Source organism: Hemibagrus wyckioides, linkage group LG07, assembly GCF_019097595.1.
Source record: "Hemibagrus wyckioides isolate EC202008001 linkage group LG07, SWU_Hwy_1.0, whole genome shotgun sequence".
Taxonomy (NCBI): domain Eukaryota; kingdom Metazoa; phylum Chordata; class Actinopteri; order Siluriformes; family Bagridae; genus Hemibagrus; species Hemibagrus wyckioides.
Window position 1 is genome coordinate 27539901 of NC_080716.1, and position 17500 is coordinate 27557400.

At 40.3% G+C, this 17500-nt stretch overlaps 1 protein-coding gene across 1 annotated transcript in view; it reads right to left on the reverse strand.

The window, feature by feature from the left end:
* Positions 1–3531: 3531 nt before the first annotated feature.
* irf4a (interferon regulatory factor 4a) overlaps positions 3532–17500 on the reverse strand; it is a 20348-nt gene continuing 6379 nt past the window's right edge. Inside the window, exons 3-9 of the mRNA XM_058396027.1 lie at positions 15796–15982; positions 14127–14218; positions 13352–13499; positions 10697–10798; positions 10213–10608; positions 7231–7343; positions 3532–4589 (exon numbers count right to left, since the gene is read on the reverse strand). Of these exons, the coding sequence (XP_058252010.1) occupies positions 4449–4589; positions 7231–7343; positions 10213–10608; positions 10697–10798; positions 13352–13499; positions 14127–14218; positions 15796–15982 (1179 nt within the window). The 3' untranslated portion in view covers positions 3532–4448. The remainder of the gene's footprint in view (positions 4590–7230; positions 7344–10212; positions 10609–10696; positions 10799–13351; positions 13500–14126; positions 14219–15795; positions 15983–17500) is intronic.

Here is a 17500-nt window from a genome sequence, read left to right on the forward strand (position 1 = left end):
CCGTGAAAAATGCCAAATCAGAGCTGAATGCTTAAACAAACTAGTTATTAAATTATCTGATGTGATTCAACTCCCTACAGTAAGTGAATCAAACGAGAGTCTTGTAGATCTGTAGTACTGCAGAAACGGCGTGTGCTTTGGAAATTTTGACAAATAAGTCAACATACAAATGCACAAACTTGTCAGTAAATTACCTGCTGACTCTGAATCGACTCTAAATTACTGTAGATTTGACTCGGAATCGACTCCCTGCAAGAAGAAGCCAGAACTGCTGCAGACCTGAGCCGAAGGACAGAGCTGTAGTACTGTAGAGATGTGGTAGAGTAGTGGTGACGATGTTGGACTACTGATGTGAGTCTGAATCCCAGGTCCACCAAGTTGCCCCTGCTGGGCCCCTGAGCAAGGCCCCTAACCCTAAAAAAATGAGAAAAATTGTAAGTTGGCTTCTGCCAAAATGCCGTAAATGTACTATAGCTGTAGTACACATGCAAAAATTCCATTAGTTTTAAGAAGTTTTGGCAAAATGCTTACACAAAGTAGTTCCTGAACTAGCTGGCGTTCATTTGACTCTGAATCGACTCCCTGACGAAGGTATATCAAGTATGAGTTTAATGGATATGAGCTGAAAAACTGAACCGAAAGACAAAGCTGTAGACAAAAACGTGTGGATAAAAAATAAGTACTGAATGCTTATACAGAGCACTTAGCTAACTAGCAAACCTCTAATCAACTTCGCTCCAAAGAGTGGTCCGAATCTTCCTTGTTCAAAATGATATGAATCCCTGTACCAGAACAGACAGCTCATGCTAACTGAATCAGGAAGATCTTTTATTTATTATTTTTATTATTGCAGGCCTGTTGTGACTAATCATCCATTCGTTCCTGAAGAGATGGTTTCCATATAGTGTGCTTCGTTGTTGCGTTATGACTGAGTCAAGCTTCTGCAAGCTTCTGAGTTGTCTATGTGCTATGTTTGGACCATTTGGTGAGACAATCACTTTCAGGAATGAAATGAATAGACGCATTTCTGTTACACTGTTGGGTTTTGAGAGGCAACAACAGTGGGGATCCACCTTATTTACTGGGTTAGGGTGCTTTCTGGCTCAACTGTTTCTTTTGTGCTGATGTGAGAAAAGAGAAAGAAAATGTTAGAATCAGCTAACCAACTAGCCTAGCTTGCTTATCGCCGATCCGGATTATCATCAGCATCAATTTATTTATTAGATTTGCAGATTTTAATAGTTTTGCAGATTGTGACGTTTTCAATTCGTTACGTGATTATGTCAAATTTTATTTCTTCGCTCCCATCTTTTCTGCTTTTCAGAAAAAATTTGGAGCGTGCATGAGGAATGCCATCCATTCAAACAAAAGTGGGTGGTTTTTTTACTCACATTGTTCTGCTAAGAAGCTGGAGACGTTCCTTAACATTAGAGCGAGTATTGTGTTTACGCAGCGTTGCGTGACGCATTTCCTGTTTTCATTCATTCATCTTTAGTAAACATTTAATCCTCCTGGTCAGGTGGCTCATTTGGTCATATTTTGACGATAGAAGTAGCTAAATTCGTCAGAAATTTTTGTCTTGTTCATTTCAGAAGTGGGCGGGATTAGTTTCCAAATTCCTCCCGGGATCTAGTGTGAGCTTTACATGGGATGTTGAAGTTCAAAATAATCTGAAATTCATGACAAGTCACATGTGCATGATCTTTACCACCCTAATGGTATTTGGTGAGTCAGGGACATCACATGCCACCGAGTTCTGATAATCAGAATGAGACATCCTCAGAGAAAACGAGTGCTTTCTTTGAAACCGTGTGTGTTTGTGTGTTCATGTCGAGCAGGTGGGTGGGACGGGACGTCCTGTGTGGGCAGCAGAAAACCTATAGAGGGCAGACGTATGGCTTGAAAGACAACATCAAGGAAATAGTAGCACATTTTAAGGCAGGCGCTTCAAAGAGAGAGAGAGAGAAAGAGAAAGAGAGAGACGGTTCAGTGAGTATAAGGAGGAATCCCCTAAAGTCGTGAGCCCACCACGTCCTTTAACTGCACTGTGTTGTTACTTACCAGAAGTGTGACATCACACTGCATCGACCATAAAACTTTAGCACCTCTCTGCTAATGTGGTCCAAGGTGCCAAAACTTTTTTTTCCAACACATGAGAAAAATGCACCTTTAAGACTGGTGTGCAAAAGTTTGTGCACCTTCAGCATAAGAAGTGTTGAGTTTTATACTGAATTTATCTCAGTTCTCTGTAGGTTTTGTGCTGAAAAAGAAATAAATCTGGAACCTGAGGCCAGTATTACACACATCTAAACGAGACAGAATCTTATTCTGAGGCGTTACTGCTCACGACGAGGAAATTGTTCACGGATCAAATGAATTCAGTGACATTAAAATGAGTATGTTGAAGTAAAAGTGTGATCGAATCGGCTGCATCCCACACACACACACTTCACACAATTCTTGACCTCGATTTAGTGTCTCATGGCTTCGAAAGAATGTCAAACTTTTATTAGTCACCCAAATTCATTTTTTTTCTATACAGGAAATCAGGATCAAAAGCCATGATATAGCATCTCTGCATCACAAATAGTTAAAAGCAGCGCTCTCGGACCAAACACCTTGAATCGGTTACCTTGAACCTTAACCACTGTTTTACTTAACCACTGAAAATCTCACTCACAACAGACAAGGCTGCGCTGGATCAAGTGCTATTCCACAAGCTGCTGAATCGTCAGTGAGGGAGCCATTTTGTTGAAGTAAACCAGTGATTGATGTGATAATTACAGCATCCATGAGGTGAATGATCAGCAATCATGCTGCATTAGATTTAGATTTAGTTCAGGTATATCGCTGGATGAGTCTCAGGAACGTTCGGAAAACAGATATGTAGATTCAAGGGTGTACAAACTTTTGCACTCGGGTCTGTATGGATTCTTTTAAATGTCTTTTAGCGCCCTGTGTGTTGTATTTACCTCTATTTTAATGATATTGTGAATTATTTTTCAATTATTTATTTATTTATTTTTTTCAGATATTTGGCTAGCAGAGACCGCTCCCGCTGCGTGGCTCCCGCTTCAGTAGTGTGAAAACACACAACGGCCGAGGAAGGCAGTACCCCAGACCCCCACTTATCCACACAACCCCCTCGCGTCGTATGTCTTTTTGTTTTTCTTGTGGGCCAGTCTTCCTGTGCACCTGTGAATCGAACTTCCTGTCTTTCTCTCCTTCTCTATCTCTATCTCACCCGCTCTGTGTCTCTACTACCCCCAAACCACATTCTCCCCTCGACTGCCGTCACTCAAGCATAGCTGCATGTTAAACACACACACACACACACACACACACAGAGTGAGGGTGAGAAGCTCACATACATGCATGAATAGTCATGCAGATAAAGAAATATACAAATGTAGGCACGCACACACACACACACACACACACACCCCACACACACACCCCACACACAGTCAATATGACAACATAGAATTTCAAAAAGATTAAGAAACTGAAAATCTTTATTTTCATTGATTCTCATGATTATAGAAAAAGGCATATAACAAGATAAAAAAATACAGCTTTACAAAACTTTTTTTTTTTTTTTTTAAAGAGAAAATTAGAAAAATAGAGACATGTCTTTCCCCTCCTCTCCTCTCTCGACCTTTCTACAGCATTTTACCACAACACTGTGACCAGTAACCTGCATGTGACAGTTTCCCATCAGCACTCAGTCTACCACACACACATACACACACACACACACACACTCTTACACACTGAGCACCAGAAAAAGATGACTGCCTCTGATTAAAGGTTCAGGCTTGTGAATAACAGTAAGTCTCAAAGCTCAATTTCTTAGTATTGGCCACTTCAACAGAGAAAAAAAAAGAATTACATTCAAGATTAGACGCCTACAGAACTCACACCACACGTACACACACACACACACACACATACACACATATGTGTGCACACACAAAAACACACATCACACTCAATTTACAGTACAAATATAAATAGACGACTGATCGAGTTGTAAACAGGAAGCGTTTTTAGCTTGATTTTTTTCTATCGCAGAGAACAGACAGCTGATTTTCAAATGGAGGAAAAATAAAAAGAAAATTAAAAAAGTATATTCTACACAAAGTTCCAAAAAAAAAATAGTACTAATTTCAAATTAAAATAAAACAAACTAAAAAAAAAACATTACTAACATTAACATTAAAAACAGTATTTATCAGTTTGGGATACATATTTATAACACATATAGCACATGCCTCTTTGGCGCACAGCTTTGAGTTAACCATTCACGAGTCTGCTGAAGGTAGATGGGCAGCTGACATGCAGTTACCTCTCCGTCCCGTCTCCTTTTGCTCATGGGGCCCGGAAGAGGGTTTGTTTTTTTGGAGAGACAAGTCCGTCGCAGGCAGGTCATGTCGGGACAGGACGGGTTACTCCTGCATGTGCTGTAGACTTCTCTGGTACTCCTCCACGGGCAGGGTTCCCTGAGTTGGCAGCTCGTAACCCCGTAGGTAATGCCCGCTGGTCTGACCGGTGTAGTACACCAGCTGTCTGGCGAACATGGGCTCCACCTGGGAGAAAACAGAAAGTGGTGTGTTTAGATGTCAGAGGTCAATAACAATAAACAAAGATAACTAGGGCTTTGACTCAGACTTATTAGCATTTGTACTTGGGCTTGTCTTTTGTCTTTGTCTTCCCTGGGCATTAGTGTTTGTCTCGACTGACAGACTTATTTTCACATAGACAAAAACAAGAAGTAATTCCTTATAGAAAACGGATGAATTGCTGCTGAAATGCAGGAATAAGGCTGATTAGTTGAAGTCTTGGCCTTGTAAAGGATTTGATATTTTTTTGCCTCAATCTTGACTTCATCTCAACCCCCACAAGACTTGTCTTGATCAATCTCAACCCCCTAAGACTCTTCTAGACTTGACCTTACTCAGTCTTAACCCCATAAGATTCTTCATGACTCAAACTTGCTCAGTCTCAACCACCAAAGACCCTTCATTACTTGATCTTGTTCAGTCTCAACCCCCTGAGACTCTTCTAGACTCAACCTTTCTCAGTCTCAACCCCCTGAGACTCTTCTAGACTCAACCTTTCTCAGTCTCAACCCCCTGAGACTCTTCTAGACTCAACCTTTCTCAGTCTCAACCCCCTGAGACTCTTCTAGACTCAACCTTTCTCAGTCTCAACCCCCAAAGACCCTTCATTACTTGTTCTTGCTCAGTCTCAACCCCCTAAGACCCTTCCTGACTTTATCTTGCTTAGTCTCACTCCCCTAAGACTCTTCTTTACTTGATCTTGTTCAGTCTCAACCCCTTAAGACTCTTCCTAACTCGATCTCAACCCGTTCCTGACTCAATCTAAAGACTTCCTGGCTCAGTCCCAACCCCTTAAGACTCTTCTTTACTTGATCTTGATCAATCTCAACCCCCTAAGACTCTTCCTGACTCGATCTTGCTCAGCCTCAACCCCAAAGACTCTTCTTTACTTGATCTTGCTTAGTCTCAACCCCTCTAAGACTCTTCCTGACTCGATCTTGCTCAGCCTCAACCCCAAAGACTCTTCTTTACTTGATCTTGCTTAGTCTCAACCCCTCTAAGACTCTTCCTGGCTCGATCTCAACCCGTTCCTGATCTCAAGACTTCCTGGCTCAGTCTCAACCACCTAAGACTCTTCTTTACTTGATCTTGATCTTGCTCAAACTCAACCCTCTTAGACTCTCCTTGACCCCCTCAAGACTATTCTTGACTTGATCTTGACTAGTCCTGGAATTGGCTTTGACAATGGCAGTCTTCACTACAGCCCTAAAGACAAGCACTTGTGATCCTTACTTAAAATTTAGTAATACTGAGGAAACTATTAGTTATATCCACTGACACACTGGTGCCTTTACTATGTAAGTATTTAGGCAACCATTCCAACCATAAGTATAAATGCACAAAAAGTAAAAAAAAAAAATAGCTGCAGTAGAAGAAAAATAAAACACTTTAGAACATCCTTTTATAGGAAAATAATCAACTTCTTGGTGTTAACAGTGACTACGGGTTGATTATTTTCCTAAAGCACTGCATCCTAAAGTGTTTTATTTCTTACATAATTGCAATTTTCTATCTTTCATCACTAGGAAACGCTCGAGCTTGACATACAAACAAACGAGAAACAGATTTAAGTTCAGGAAAGTCTGTAGTTTTTCAAAAACCAATAGACCCTATGAAGGATTTTCCAGACTGTCCAACAGACATAAATCTGAATTTAAGCATGCATTATATCCATACACAAGCATTTCACTCAGTAAATTAGCTGGCTAACTCTTTCCCGCTCAACAAAATTCCTCAACATTATCTTCGGAGTGACGAGAAGATTTTCCACATCCACATCATGTGTTTCTCCGTGTCCTAAGATTACCACCAAATGTACACACAATGCTGTTCATGTAGGTTGAAAATTTGTGTTTTCTCCTTCTTAATACCGGAACAACACACAGAAATACACTAAGAGACGCAGCATGTGGAGCGTTTCGAATGTTTTGGTCGTCACCAGACCGCATGTTTGTACCCACAGCCTGGATTTCTCCGCACCAGTGAGCACAGTTTTACGTCAAATCCACCACATTATATCGAATCTGACATGGGATTGGAGATTTACTAACAAATCTGTGCCATTTTCTTTGAAAAAAGCCCAGCGCAGTGTTAGATGTGGGCTCGGATTTTCATTTGACTTGTTTATGAGAGGATTTTTAGCCCGAGTCGTAGAGCAGCATGCACGTGAGCACTGCTGGCTTTTTCTGGCACACACAACCCTCAGAATTCGACCCAAAGTGTCTGGAAATGTCACGCCGTGCCCCGAGGGCTTGGACGTGCAAACGCAGCAACGATTTCCGCATACATAGAAGCAAAATATTTTCCTTGGGATAATTTGGGGTTTTATAATACGATCAGACTTTTTAATCTTTATAATTGAGCTGATTACATTTACGATGAGAGTCAGGATTGTGTTTAGTCAGGACATTCCTCTGTCTTTCTTTATTTAATACTCCTGTCATTTCTCATCCAAAATAAAAAGTATGTAGGCAGACAGACAGACAGGCAGACAGACAGGCAGGCAGATAGATAGATAGATAGATAGATAGATAGATAGATAGATAGATAGATAGATAGATAGATAGATAGATAGATAGATAGATAGAGGGATGGATGGATGCTGTACCTGAGCTGTGATCATCTTGCTCTGTCTCTGAGGATCTGGATATTCATCTCCGAAGCAGAGCACCACCTGGTACCTGGGCACAGGACGTCCGTTATGGATGAAGCCCTGCAGCTCTGTGAGGAAAGTAGACATTGTGGAGATGAGCTGGAGAAGAGATACAGCACTGCAGCTCTTGCTTTATTTTCTGATCTCATTTTTAACAGAAGAACAGAGATAAGCAGATCTGTTTACACCCCAGTGCTGTGGAATTGATTGGTTAAGAGGTGTTGAATTTCTTTATAACGGCCAACAAGGACGCTCCAGGTGTATAATTGGTATACAAAAACAACTTCTGTAAAGAGATGTTTATTTTACAATAGAGGACGTAGTCTCCGGTGTCGGTCAGTCAGCTGTACTATTACTCTTTAAATTTTATGACACAAGAAAGTCTTTTTTTTGTCTTATTACTAACATTAAGAAAGAAAAATATGAGAGGTTTATCAAAGAACTAGAAAGTAACTCACTGAATGTAGCTATAAACTGAGGAAACTGATTAAAATGGCTTTTAATAAGTAATTGTTGACAAATTGCAACAATATAAGCGGAATAAAACATTTCCGGACTCTCACTGTTGATTATTTTCCTTGATCAGATATTGATGTAGCAATGCTAATAGCCCTAGCTCATTGCTAGCTCTCTATGATGTCTCTAATTTTGACAGTTTAGCTGTTTAAATCTTTTTTTATCTCCACAAATGTCCTACTAAATACCTCAGACTTTATAGATTATGTATTTTGTGTTTATTATTCTGTTCTGTCATAGAGCCGACTTTGCAGCTCTTTTAAGCTAGCTAGCCAAATCAAGTCATTTCCCCAGACAGCAGGATTGTTTTTATTTGTATATATCATTGTTACTCAATCATGATGGCTTGTTTCTCCAGCACATTGTTCTCTTCCTGGCTAGCTAGTGATAAAGACATTGCTAATCAGAGCCTAAGAGATGCTAAGAAGAAGCCAAAAACGAACAAACAAGCCTTTAGGATGGAACGAATAATTCGGAAAAGTTGTTTTATTTACATTTCCATGAAATCTTGAGAACTTCATAGAGCGGATCACGTCTATCAAACTTGTTAGAAACAAATTTCGAAAATCCATACAATGACAAATTCATACGAATGACCAAAATTGGGGTAAATGTTCAAATTTTTGCTGCTGTTAACATGAACCTCGAACCTTCGTCTCTCTAAATCGTATAACTGACGAATACTTTGGATCACACTATTTTAACTACACACCAATTTCCTGAACATTTGGTGAAAGAAAGCGATCCAAAACAAATCCATAAATGACCTCAAATAAGACTAGGCTTTCCAGTCAGGGCAAAAGTAATGGCGCCCTATGAGACGAGGAACCGTGCTGCTGCAGTGGTTTATTAAATTAGCAAACATACATAAGTTTAATTAGCTAGATAGTTTGTTGGTTTGGCTCGAAGATGATCATCATATTCAGGCTAAATATTTGAAGCTGTATTTAATGGTGATGCTAGAACATTCTTCAGTCAAAGATAATGCCATGACAATTGCTTCTCATGGTGGTTAAAGCTCTGAAATGTGTAATAACGAACCACCACCCCCCCCACCCTACATTTATTCCCCTTTGTTAAAAATTGTAAATATCTGCATCAAGTCATTCTGTTCCTTTCTGCTCATCTGATACAAAAACACCCCGATGAGTAATATGGTGTTCACATGACCCGGTTCTCGTAGCACACTAAGGGCACTGATGACTCGTTCAGGGAGACGAGATGACATTTAGTGTCTGGGGCAGGTGTAGTTAGTGCTGCAGGTGTCATATAAGGCTGAAGAGGGCTCGAGAAACAGTGAACGGTTTTGGAAAGTCCTCAGTGAGTAATGTGTGACTGTGAATGAAGTGTAGATAGAGGCTGAACAAGGGGTAGGGAATCAGAGACTAATCACATGTACGACTACACGTGACAGACATTCATTTCCAGCCACACAATCAACATATCACAGATAAAAGCAGGTTCAACCTTTCTAGGAGCTGTTACAGTAATAGATCAGTTAATATGACACACTAAAGTCAGCTGATTTACAAACCCCTCTAAAGGTCATGGTCTTTCTGATCATGACTACACTGTGTTCTTTTTCCTCCCCAACAGATAATAATCCTCAACATCAGCATCGTTTTGGATTTTTTTGTCGTTTTCAAGTGATTTCAACCCCAATTTTGGAAGCCAGTTCATCTTAGGTCAATGCTACCAGAGGGCTTTATTCGACAGTCACGGTTTGACTGTTATTTTTTCCAAACATTAAAATGCTATTAAAAAAGTATACGTTGTAGGAACGTTCTAGACGTTCTACACGTCTACGTTCCTACAACGTCATGAACGTTACATCCAGGAAAGTTGACAATCCTGTGGTTCGAACCATGTTCTTCTGACCAAAAAACCTGCTAGCCAGGGACCTGATTCCTAAAGCGTAGTTTGCAAGCCAAGATGTTATGTAAGGAATAAATCACAACTGGAGTAAAGCTTTTTTATTTTAAATACAGCTTGTTTCCAAGAAACGGCAAAATCTAACAACCTCCATCCTGAAGACTTTCTAGTATCATCTGGTAGCACTTTCAGGATTAATTAATCTGATTATCATTTGGATTAGTTCATGTATGCGTGGACCAATCAGAATCGAGAATGATACTACTGTTAGAGGAACTATGATTATTATGTCATAAAGGAGATTGTTGCAGCAGCCAATCAAATACTTTTATGCAAATGATGTAGCCGAATATGGCTCAAATGTTGCGTCTGATGAACCAGAGTGTTTTAAAAACAATCGATTTGTGTTTTATTTTAATTTCATCTGGCAGACAAAACAAATCCTAGCCACCTCAAATTGTTTTATTTATAGCCGTGACTCTTCAATCCCGCTAGTCGTTCATAAAATGATCCTTCCCGCAGAATGAAAGGCTGTGAGGTGATTCTTACCTGACAGGAAGTGCTGTGTATCCAGAAGCTTGCAGGTCTGCTCCTTCTCCAGCTTGTTGGGTTTGTCCGAGTACGGCGCTAGAGGTCCTTCCCAGTACACCCTGCTTTGGCACAGACGCTTGGCATAGAGTCCGTCAGGCGTGAGCCAGAGCAGCACGCCACGCTCCAGCACGTTGGGAAGCTTATCAGCGCCACGCCGCTGCGACTGCGGGTACGGGAACGGGAAGAGCACGGGTTCGGGCCCGCCGAAGAGCCTGTCCTCGACGCAGGGGGACGATGGAGAGGACGGAGAGGACGGGGAGGGAGAGGAGGAGATCCGGCAGCCTTCGGGACTGGTGGTGGTGACCTCTTTTACCAGGGTCTCGCGGTAGTACAGCGACACGTGCAGGCGGAAATCTGCAAAGTCAAGAGTGAGTTAGTGTGGAAAATTCTGGAACAGATGGAGGGGGAAAAAATGCAGTGTTTTTTTTGGGAAAGGGTTTACCAGAGAGAGTCATGGCCTCAGCGGATCTCATATTCGGGTCCACCGACACGGGATGTGACTCGGAGTGGGTGTACGTGTAGAAGGATCCGGATATCTGATACCCTGTAAAATGTCATATACATTAGAGTTTGTGAGGAAAAGAAATTGAAAACAATTTATCTTAATCTTACTTACTCTACTTAATCTTAATCTCTTAATCTTAATCTCTACTTAATCTAATATATACACATATATATATATATATATATATATATATATATATATATATATATATATATATATATATATATATATATATATATATAAATATATATAATAAATCAGAAAATCAGAAAAAAGTCAATATAGCTTACTTTCTTTGGGCTTCAAAAAGTTTGAAATAATATTTATGGATTTTCTCAAGATGATATGATACGTTAGAACTGAATTATATTAGAAATATGAATTTTAAAATACAGAATCTGAAATTTATACCATGAATTCTTTCCTGTAGTATATTATTACTGCAGAGAAGAAGAAGAGGAAAAAGGAGAAGAAAAATTGCCCCAATTTTGAATATTGCAGCTTTACAGAAATAAATAAAAAATTGTGATTATTAAATAATAATAATAATAATAATAATAATAATAATAATAATAATAATAATAATAATATCTTCAAAATCATTGATACTGAACCCTTGAGGAACCCAAGAATTCATTCTCTTATGTATCTTAAGGCTCTCAAACAAACCCAATGAATTCCCTGATGAGTTTTTCTTAGTAAATAAATCCTAATCTGAACTACTACTTTGTTGTAATGACATGCAGTTAGATCAAATCCCAAGTGGTTTCCTGTTCACCAGCATGCGAGAGTCACAGTTGAGGTGACATTATTATGATGTGGAACGAGTTTGCGACAGAAACTCACATCTCCAGAACGAGACGAATGCCAAAAAAAATCGAATTTTTACCAACATCTAAAAAGTCAAAAGCATCACTGAGGCCCAGCACTGACCAGTTCGAGTTTGGTGTGTATTTCTGAACTCAGAGGCCAGGTATATTTCTGTGCAGCATCTATTTCTGGAGGCTTGACGTCATGTTCATCTTCACGAAGCCACAGCTGAAGTGTACAAGCGATAAAAACAGAAGCAGTGCTCTCTCTTTTTCTTTTTTAAAACTCATGGTGATAGACCTCTCTATTAACCTCTAGCTATCAGCTTTTTACTGATTCATCCTGTTTGATCTGATGCTAATACCCTGATACTTTAACTCTTTTTACTAGAAGACTGGAAATGGACATGGGACATTATGGGACATTTTCAGTCAGTATAATATCATCATCATTACAATTCCTGAGTGTCTACTTTCATATGAGCTTCATACTAACCACCACTGTGGAGTGAGACATGACAAAGACACTCAATCATCAACATGGACACAATAAAACAGGAAAACTATCAAATTCTTGATTCTGATTGGTCGGGAGGTGTAACAGCAGCTCAGATTAATAATATGGTATCGTTTCTATAGCAACAGCTCATTCACAGCAGCTTGTACCCTGAACTCTCCACATATCTAACTCTTAAGGAAGGAGTCTCCACTTTCAGTGCTTTGTTTTCCATCCTGAAGTCTCTCTGCTATCAAAAAAACATCAAGGTTCGACTCCTTTTCCATAAACATTACCCAAACATCGCCTTAAAGACAAGTCTATAACACTAACCTCACGAATTTATACACTGATGAATATAACAAGACAATCCAGATCTGTCAATCATTTGAGTTTCAGTTCAGGTGTGTAGGTGAGTATGTTGTTGCTATAGCAACCAAAATGTATTAGTAACCTAACCCTTGGCCAGTTTCTATAGCAACAGCTCATTAACATATAACATTTACGGAAGGAGTCTCCAGTTTCACTGCTTCGTAACGGTCATACGGTAAAACTTTTATAGATTTGAAACAGGAAACAAGAAAGAGGGAGAAAGAAAAAGGCTGGCGAAGGAAACGACTGTTCCAGACATTCCGCCATGTATGTAACCAGAAATGGATAAAAATCACTCAACAACGACATTGCTACGGACGAGACGCAGTTTGCTCACGTACACTGTGTGCTTTATTTTGCAATATTCTGTATTTGTTTGTGATGTTTAGCATCAACGTCAAAAACGGCAACATTTCCTATTTTCTAACATTCAGGCGCTAGAGTACACAGTGTGTAGTGTGTAGTGGGTCATTTGGGACGCAGCTATAGACGTTACTGACTAATAAAACCAGACACTGTTCTCAGGACATGCTGATAAATATCCACCCACTGCTACTTCGTTTATCATGAATCATTTTTTACAAGTTTTTTTTTTCTTTCAAATAGCTGCCTACTTCACAGTGCTGTGTTGTGTGAAGGTGTGTTTTCCTTCTGTGAAGGTGAGAAGTGGCCGTGATGCACAGCAACAATTATAGGTGTTGCTCAGATCATTAACTTGCCAAATGATACAAAATACGAATGAACATGTGTGTGTGTGTGTGTGTGTGTGTTTTGAGTAAAATAAATCCGAGCTGGACATCACTGTTGACACAGATGGACGGAAAACATTTCACCGTTTCTTAGATCCCTTTAATGAAACACTGAGAGAGTTGTATGTGTGTGTGTGTGTGTGTGTGTGTGTGTGTGTGTGTGTACCGTTGTCGCAGGGTTGCGTGTGCCACTGCAGAGGCCGGGATGGATACGGACCGTACGGTATCTCCGGATGCGGCGGCGGATGGTGCGGCTGCTCAGGTCCGAAATCTCTCCAGTCTCTCCTGTCCTGAGGCAGCATATAACCAGGCATCTGCAGGAATGAACGAGAGAGAGACAGACAGACAGACAGACAGACAGAGTGTGAGAGAGAAAGACGGAGAGAGACGGACAGAGAGAGAGACAGACAGAGAGAGGAAGACAGACAGAAAGAAAGATACAGGGAAAAGACAGACAGAGAGAGAGAGAGAGAGAGTTGTTGATTCATTTCCTCAGGTTCATATTAACTGATATCACGTGGGTTTCTATATTAGCATCAGTGTATTTCAGTATTAGTATCAGTACATGAGTACGTTATTGTTTCTATGGCAACAGTACACAAAGAAGTTGTAGGTGTGAAGACACTCTATATACAGTGTAGAAAACACGGAGGTAAGGAAGGAGTCTCCAGTGTCAGAGCTGCCTGGGTGAGCTGAGCGAGTGTTCATAACAGGAAGTATACGCTGCTCATGTGATGCTACATTAGAAGGAGCTATAAACGGAGTTTCTTTGAGTTTTAAAAAATGCCTGACATGTTCATAAGCAAACGAACTGCGTGTAATAAATAAATACAGAATAGTGCTGTCGCAGGTGCAAGTAGTGTTCAATCTATTCAGCGGCATGTTTAGAACGTCGTCGTTCCTAATCGAATTTCAGGCAAGATCAGAAAGTCAGAAGCTACCTGAGGCTGTAGAGCAGGATATGAGGGGTGCATGGGGTAACTGATCTGCGTCACGTGGGCGGAGCTGTCCTCCATGCTGCTGGACTTGGAGCCTGAGACACACAAAGAAATAACATTTGCTTCACTTACTATCGAGTTACGCCATAAAGACATGTGATTTATATATATATATATAAATTAATCAAAATAAAAATAATTCATGCTTAAAGTATGTGCACACTAAAATGGGAAGCTGTTCCACCAAAAATACCCCCTGCGTAGCCTACAAATAACAACAGTGCTGGGAACATGAACGACCTTCACACGCAGAGCTTTTACTGAAAAGACTAAAAGGAGAGATGTCCGCACTCTCCGTTCTGTGGAGCCCGTGTTTTCACAGTGGCGTGTGTGTGTGTGCGGTGCAGGGACCCGAGGGCCGATCGCGCTGCTTGGTTCTGTGCACTTGCTAACCGAAGCCGTCTATAAAAAGCATTGAGGGTGTTTAGCACATGCGGTGGCTTCCTCTGAGCTTCCTGCCCTACTGAGCGAAAGAGCAAGTCGGAGAGTGCACACACACACACACACACACACACTAAAAAATGTTCATCTCTGCTCAGTGTATGCAGCTTGCTCAAGCATGGCAGATGCATCAATCATGGGGTTTTTTTGTTGTTGTTTTCTTTTGTTTTGTTCTGCTTCTTCTTCATCTTCGCTGGTGCATGAGCAGAAATATGACCCTCTGCATAAACTTTGCTAATCAAGCTCTCTCTCTCTTTCTCTCTCTCTCTCTCTCTCTCTCTCTCTCTCTCTGTCTTTTATAACATAGAAGGAAGGAGAAAAAAAAAAGAAAGATTTCTTTTTGAAATCTTCCCCGGTTGATTTCTGGGGTTGGGATAAACCATTTAAAAAGAAAAGGCTGCAGAAGATGGTGCATGGTGTGTTTGGTGTTTATTTTTATGCTTGCAGGAAACCACAGTTTGTTTTCTCGATGGTCATTTTAGGTCAACCTGCTCTATCCAACCACAGTGTGTGTTGCATTTTGTTTTGTGTTGCATGGCTCAAAGCTGTGGGATTTCTTCTAAGCATTTTATTTCAATTTTTTTTTTTGTTTTGTTTTTTTATATAATAACACGCTAATAACACGCTATAAATGATTCCGGTCTGGTTTATTATTACAGTTATTAAGCTGTAATGCACGTGCTATTCAGTATTTATTACAATGCTGTTTCCTGACAGCTTCCAGAAACAACAACAACAACATGTGTGTTTATTTTAAAAAAATTAGAGCCAAACGCTTACGAGGAATCGTCTTGCGACGGATTCTCGATTCTGATTGGTTAGGAGGATATGGGCTCATTTTCTGTTCATGAGGCTCGGTAAACCGGACGTCGGAGTTCATACGCTCGGTCGTTTCCATAGCAACACCTAGCTATGACCGAACTAAAAAGCAAAAGAATGATTGTTATTGAACGAATCGCTGATTTGGCGAGTTTTCCAACTGTTAACATTGATCACTTTCCTACATTTGCACTCCTCGCTATGAACTCATGTCTTCATTGATAGTGTTATGAACTCAGCTACAGTCTGTGAGTTAAACCTCCGTCTGACCTGAATGAAGGTGATGAGGAAGTTGGTGGTCACACATCTGAATCTAAAGCAGTCTTTTGTATAAGAAAGCACACGCACACACCTCTCTTGGCTCCCTCAGGGATGATCCTGTAGACTTTATAAGGGTCTGATATGTCCAGCTGGCTTCTCTCCACCAGTTCATCGAAGTCGTTGCTCTTGTTAAGGGCGCAGCGGAGTCTCGTCTTCCACGTCGGGGGATCCGGCTTGTCCACGCCTTCCCTGTACTTCCCCTTAAACAGAGCCCAGGCCTGGAGGGGGAACACACACAATCCGGTTCCTGACATGTTCTGATGATCAACCTGGTCATTACTGGCTACTCGGGTCAGTTCGTAAAGAGATTTCATTACAGTAAATAAGTCAGTTCTCTTGCTCTGTTGCTCTAGACATCACCTAAGGTTCCTTCATAGAACTTCTCACCAGAGCAGCACCGGAGATTCTCAGTTCCCTGATCATGTTCATCCCTCATGGATCACACAGAAGGATCCATTGATCGTAGCACCAACAATCAGGAACCCAGAGGTTCTTTAGGAAAGCTGAGAATGTTCCTGACGGAGCCCTGGATTATTTCTACCCATTTTTCTAGAAAGTTTAGGGTTCCTCAGAGGTTCTTAGGTAGATTAGTGGTTCTAAGCTTCTTGATAAGGGTCTCTGCTCTGGGATTTCTAGAGAAAATAAATGGTAGAACTCAGGATCTGTTGATTTGGGGTTGTAGATTTGATCATAGCAACAAAACGAAATAAATTTAGGAACAAAGGACACAAGAAACTGAATATAGTTATGTCATGGTCTCATTAAAGAATACAGAGATAGTTCTAAGTCGGATCCTAACAAAGGAACCCTGAACTCCCCGGAACCCTCAGTGTAGTGTAGTGCTCTTTAAGGCTTCTCAGCTTCTTAACCCTGAACTCTTTCTAGAAAAACTTTGTAGACCCCTTATGAGTTCTTCAAAATGGTAAAAAGGTTCTATGTGGAACTCAATAGAGTGCAATAGCCCATGTTTTGGTTCCAGTAAGATCTTTTTCTTGATGGATCTGAAGAATCTTTATCTTTGAGTGTCAGAGATGGTTCCAAGAAGCCTAACTAATCAAAGAACCCCTAAGGAACCTTCATTTATAATAGTGTACATAGGTGAACAAAATGTTCTTCATGGGTTCTTCACGGTTCCTGGAAGAAACCCAGATGCACATTTACACATAAACCCAAAGAACTTTTATGTGTTCTAGATTAAATGTTTTTCGAATTGAATTGAGATCACAGTCATTCCTTTAGGAGAACTTGTAGGATTTTCTGATATTCTGCTAGTATAAATAACATATTGCTATTCTAATAATTAACTGTAATCATCATCATCATCTTCATCATTATTGGAGGAAGATCATCTGAATTTTAAGCTCCAGTATGATGATGATGATGATGATGGTTATGTGTGATGTTGGTGAGCATGATAATGATGATGATCATGATGATGATGTGTGATGGTGATGATCATGGTGATCATGATGATGATGATGATGATATGTGATGGTGATGATGATGATGTGTGATGGTGATGATCATGGTGATCATGATGATTATGATTATGATGATGATGATGATGGTGATCATGAGATGATGATCATGGTGGTGATGATGATGATGGTGATGATGTTAGATGGTGATGATGATGTGTGAAGGTGATGATGATCATGGTGATCATGATGATGGTGATGGTAATGGTGATTATGATGATGATGGTGATGATGATGATGATGATGATGATGTTAGAT